This window comes from Acromyrmex echinatior, chromosome 11 (genome assembly GCF_024713525.1).
Source record: "Acromyrmex echinatior isolate Ae372 chromosome 11, ASM2471352v2, whole genome shotgun sequence".
Lineage (NCBI taxonomy): Eukaryota > Metazoa > Arthropoda > Insecta > Hymenoptera > Formicidae > Acromyrmex > Acromyrmex echinatior.
In genome coordinates, this window is record NC_141862.1 from 7,663,221 (window position 1) to 7,669,220 (window position 6,000).

General features: G+C 27.7%; 1 protein-coding gene across 1 annotated transcript; it reads right to left on the reverse strand.

Annotated features, from left to right (window-relative positions):
* Nucleotides 1-1,576: 1,576 nt before the first annotated feature.
* On the reverse strand, nt 1,577-2,438 carry LOC147908113 (terpene synthase-like). The gene is made up of 3 exons (XM_087411049.1): nt 2,308-2,438; nt 2,134-2,236; nt 1,577-1,939 (listed from the first exon to the last, which is right to left on the reverse strand). The coding sequence occupies exons 1-3, from the start codon at nt 2,425-2,427 to the stop codon at nt 1,731-1,733; spliced, it is 432 nt and encodes a 143-aa protein (XP_087267175.1). The 5' UTR covers nt 2,428-2,438; the 3' UTR covers nt 1,577-1,730.
* Between the last annotated feature and the right edge of the window lie 3,562 nt (nt 2,439-6,000).

The following is a 6,000-nucleotide window of genomic DNA, read 5'->3' on the forward strand; positions in this document are numbered from 1 at the left end:
TCAGAAATAATAATTACGTGCCGATATGATTGTAGGCTTTCAACGCAATCAATCTGAAATATTAATAATCCCCCATTTCTCAAATTAATCTTAAAAAACTGTAATAAACTTATTGCGAAAAATATTGCACGGAATGCAAGAGATCCGAGTTGGACTCCCGGCCGAGGCAATATTTTTGCTATTTAGCTTTTACGGAAAAATGTTAACTAGCTGTTGTTCAAAAGATGCTTTCATCGAGCGGTGTATTGAATAAATTTGAAATGTATATTGAAGTCATAAGTCGTAAGTTCTTCATGTATAATAATATTTGTAGAAGTCAAATTTTAAAGCTCGACGTTTGTATTATTACCTCAAAATTTATAAACTATATTTTAAAATATAACTCGTTGCCTCGAACATGCAACGAAAAATAAATAATGGATTTAATGAACTGGATTTTACTTTATTGAAAAGATACAATAAATATTATGCACATTGTGCATATTGCAGCAACAAAAGCAAAAATAAAAGTTTTAATATCTTTCTCAATTTAATCTTTAGAATTTTGATAATTTATAAACGTTCCCTAAAAAAGTTGAGTACATATAATTTATGGATTTAATAAATACTTACATAATTTTACTTACGTAATGCTTATACAATTTATATTTAAAATGGGAATATATGAGCGTGCTCACATAACTAAAATATTCAAAATGTATCACAGGAATATTCTAAAGATATCGAAATATATTTTTATAACTTAATTGCTAAACGTATTTCGAACAATTCTACTCTGTGGGTATAAAGCCTATTTTATAATTTAATTTTAATTCTTTTATACTGTATAAAACATGTTAGCGATGCATTTCACAACATAGTCCACATAATCTATATTGTTTACATGAAAAAATTATGCAAACATCACGTAGATTTCACGTAAATAATCCGTGTAGACGCAATCTTAAAATCTACAGCACAACCCTGTTAAATAGGGTTTTCAACGGATATGGGATTGCATATTACTAAATTAAAATATGATTGTATATACTGTTAGAGGAGAAGAGGATACCGTTAAGGCATTTTATTTACACTTTTTATGATAATATTATTAGTAATTATTAGTAATATTATTAGTAATATTTAAATTTAAAAACTTATCGATTACATTCGTCGTCGAAATGTAATTCATTAATCAATTTTAGATTCAAAATTACGAGAGAGAGAGAGAGAGAGAGACAGGGAGAGAGAGAGAGAGAGAGAGAGAGAGAGAGAGACAGTTTTAATTTATTGATATACAAATCTGCGAAGAAAAAAACGCTATGCCAGGTATTGCATCGCTTTGCGTATGTCCTCATTTATATAGATAAATACATGTCACAAAATACACGCGCTTGTGTAAGATTTATGTACAATTTTGTTCTTAGAAGAAATGCTAAGAGGTATTTCCCGCTAATCGGCAGAATATTTTTTTTCGGTGGATATGATTTATTGCTATAGCGTTTTATAAATAATTTTTTTCATCAAAGTTTTAAATAAAATTTTTTTTTTAATAAAATTTATTTATCTTTATTACATTTATTAATTACAGTATGCCGATATTAATTTTTATTATATTTTGTTGATTATAGCTATTAATAAGAGATTATTTTATACAACGGTATGGATCAATTATACAATACTACGTATGATGTTTTATTAATAACAAAATACGTATTTCTGAATTTTTTATCATTTTGATTAAAGTATCTTTAGATACGTGTTTTCAACATCTTATTCCTGTAGTCGTCCAGAAGCTGTACCAAGAGCGGATTGCCACCTAAACGATCAATTTCGGTTCTTATTTTTTTTTCCAATTCATCAAGTACATCTTTTGTGTACTTAAATGAGCCGTAACTCTCTAATATTTTAACACAGTAACGTTTTACTTCAATATTCTTCGATCGTTGTTTTAAAATATCTTGAATTATTGTTAAGAATTTTAACATTATCTAAAAATTTTGTTATAAAAATTTTCAAAATATTAATTTTTAATTTATTAAATTATTAATATTAATTTTTAAATTATTAATTTTTTTATTGTCTATTTAATACGAAATATATTCTTTAATATTTACTTATATCATATTAAATATAATGTTTGATGAAGGATACTTATTATTTTCTTATCGTCAGGATTGTTTCTAAGCGCATGAATAATTAGGAAACTCATTTTTCCTTCGGTCAAATCATCGCAATAACTGTTCTCATTAGTATCCTATAATAACAATAAGTTTTGTTAAATTTGGTTCATAAATTTGGTAATTTAATTACATTATCGATTACCACCTCATCATGACGTAAATTGCAATAATCATCATGTATCTGGCGATACAATCCCATATCACTTGCTAATGACAAGACGTCTCCTTCATAAGTAGAAAATAGTTTCATTAATTTTACCACCATTATAATTAACCAAGTACTCTCTATAAAATTAATTAATATTGAAATTATACATATATGTAATATATATGTAATACGCTTTGTATATAGCAGAAGCTTATAAAGGCAAAAATATTTACTTCTTGTTGCTAAAATATTGTAATCTTCTTCTTTCGGACAGATGAATTTTTCCTTCCAATATAAATCCATTCCTTGACCTTTGTAATATTCTATAAATTGTTCAATCACAATTTTAACCGCCTGTTAAGATATAAAAATATGTAATTAAAATAAAAAATATATAATAAAAATATAATCAAAATTATAAAGAAGCGTTATCGGTCGGCATGGGAAAAAGTGCAATTTTATAATGAGATTTATATTTTAATAATTTATTTTATGATTTATACGAAAAAAGTCGTTAACAACATTAAAATAGACTTGACATTCAGGATTAAGTTTTAATCATCTTCAACAGATAAGAAACGAATAAAGACTGTAATCAACTCAATTTGTATCTTTTTTATGCATGCAAGGATATCTAAAAAGGAATTTTGGTAAAACTATCTATTTCACATTTTGATTATAAAATATTAAGAGAGTAAATCGCATTCAATTTTTCAAAGACATAATGCAAAAGACATAATGTAAAAGACATAATTTTACACAGACATAATGTAACCACTTATTACCATGGGATGTAAATTAATAAGTTTTTCACAAGCAAGAAATTGTAAATAATTTGCAGCGTTTATTGAGTAGCGAAGTCCATAAACAGAATGGATTACAGGAAAACCATTTCGCATAATGGCCTCATCTTGAATATCATCGAATCTAGCAAGAAACAAAAACTTCATAAATTTATAAAATTATAGTGAAATTACCCTTTTCAGTCAGTAGAGAGGCTGCATTATCTTTTTTTTGTAACATTTATATTAAAAATAAGTATAATAAAAAAATGTGAAGTCAGAAATATAACAGATTGTAGCAGCATAACAATAATTGAAGTGGAAGATCAAGACTTATCTAAAAAATTTTTTTATATAAATCATTGTTAAAATGTTATACTCCCGCAAGAAGAATGACATAAATTTTTTAAATTTTGTATTTTGTATGCGAGGATCGTATTCTAAATGCATTGACTTTTAGGAAAAGTGATATATGTTAAATACTTCCTAAAGAAAAACAATACAAGGAAAAGTTTTAAAAATAACATGAAGGGTAACATATAACATCATAACAAAATTATTATCTACATTACTTCTAGAAAATTTTGAATAAACAACTTGTGATTAGTTCTAATAAGTTAATTTATATATAATTCTATCAATGCGTAATAAATAATAATTTTATAAAATACTCAATGTTCTTCTTATCCCCCCCCCTCTCACTTGTCTGAATAATTTTATATTGAACAGAAATTTTGTATTGAATTAAAATGACTCTTGTCACTTTCCTTGCGAGAGAACGGTATATTAGATGTATAAAAAGAGAAAAATTTTCGTAATATATATATTCTAGAAGAAAATGTAATTTTCGTTGGAAAGATTGTATCTTATTTTTTATCGCGCGCATGATTTAAAAAAAAAATACATAAGTTTCAGTTATGTATTTAAGTTTCAGTTATGTTTTACAATAAAAAATAACTTACGCGATGCTTGCACTATAGGCCATTTGCATTACTTCGTCAATCAGTTGCAATTTATCGGGTGATACTTTAAACCAGTAGTTAAAAACCGACGGTATTTTTCTGTATGGATGTATATCATTGCATTGCTGAATGTATTCGATCGGTTCTAAAAGTATCTAAACAACAGAAATCAGTTAAAACAAGTAATAAATACGAGAAGTTAGTAAAATTGAATTTTGAAAAAATAAAAGAGATGTGAAAAAAATAAAAGAGAAGTCGCTATAGAACTGACCTTGTCCTCCTTCGTATTACCACTTGATGAATAGTAAAAAGGTACAACCCTTTTCATGTCCGTCATATTGCACTCTAAATTATTGTGATACGTAGGAAGCTGTAATTTTGATAAATTTAAACCAAATGGTAAATTAGTTGGTATTAGGTTTTAATTTCTTGCCTTATAATATCGAGTAAAACTCGAATTACATACTAAACGCGTGAAATACAAGAAAAAGTGGGTTCCCAGACAACACGAAGTCGACAAAAAGTCGACTATTAGTCGGCTAGTTGGAGAAGTCAAGAATCGACTTTTCCAAATCTGAATGTCGACTAATCCTCAAAGAGGTTGTACGTGTAAAATAGGGGAGCCAGCTAAGAATGCGTGAGCGAATATAAAGAAACAGAGAATGAGATGCCTAGAGTGGCTATAAAGAGAATGACGCCAATTAACCGGAAGTTGCCATTTGGTATTCCTACATCTAGAATATCTATGTGACGCAATAATTCCTCGTTTCAATCTGTTCTTTCTCGCTGTCTTCTTCAAATTAACATCAAATACACCTAATGGCGTAACCAATCAGCGTTAGGCATATGCATTGGTGCCAGTTGTTCAACTTTGAAGCAAAAACGACTCTTGCTTCAACATTGAATAATTCGGTAAAAAAAAATCATATAAAGATTTATAAAAAAGGAAATTGAAATCGACTATGAATACCGGCCTAGGAGTGTATGATATTGTATAAACATAAGTATTCATAATTCTAAGCATTTGTAGTGTATGGAGATGTGGAGCAAATTGGAAAAAAAAAATACATTTAACATTACAATTTAGCTGTGTTCTAATGAGAAAAAAATATTTACGTACTTATCTGTGTGTCGAAAGAATCGTACTGTAAGAAGCTCGAGGCTACTGTGTGGAATCCAACCCTTTCATATAGACACTATTCTTTTTATAATTGTAATAAGAGAATGTTTTAGAAGTTACTGCTGAAGACCTTCAAAATTAGAGCTGGAACGTCGTGTAGCAAGGAAAATATTTGAAAAAAAAATTGCAGCAGCTCTTACAGGTTTCTTCTCTGATGTACTAGCAGCAATAGAATAAGTAATATATGCTAAAGCGAAGAGTACATTCTTATATAGTGTATAAGGCATAAGGCGTAAGTAAATCGAAACGCGATAAAAAAATCGACTAATCGAAGTCCTCTATTGTATGGAAAGAAAGGAAATAAAAAACTTTGGTTCATTTTCTTATGCATTTCACAAGGATACATGTTCTTCTTGCTTAAATCTATGGTCTTATGTTGGCTATCTCGTCGTTACGACGTAAATAACACATAAAAAATTAAATTTAATGACTAAATTTGATTAGCAGATAATCATTGGTCTTTTTTTAATGAATAAAAATTTTCTTTATTTAGTCATACATGTATTTATGCATACAAAATATGTACACGCGCGGGTAAATAAAAAAATTCACCAAGAATAAAAAAAGTGTTGAATATCAGGATTGTGCATTTACGCGTAAATTATAATATTCTATATTACACATTTAATATTCTATATAATATTCTATATTTATTGTAGACAATGCAAATTAGTAAGCTTAGATAACAAGAAGTATCTAAGACGTTTTTGGCTTCTAAAAGATGACTTAAAAACGTCTTATAACACAATTTTAGAGTTTGTGTTGT

Excerpts from the sequence above, each read along its gene's own strand:
- LOC147908113 (XM_087411049.1), bottom strand. The coding sequence starts at position 2,427 with ATGGTGGTAAAATTAATGAAACTATTTTCTACTTATGAAGGAGACGTC. Across the intron at positions 2,237-2,307 it reads GCAATTTACGTCATGATGAG|GATACTAATGAGAACAGTTA; the intron begins GTGGTAATCGAT and ends TTGTTATTATAG. Across the intron at positions 1,940-2,133 it reads TGACGATAAGAAAATAATAA|ATATTTTAAAACAACGATCG; the intron begins GTATCCTTCATC and ends CAATAATTCAAG.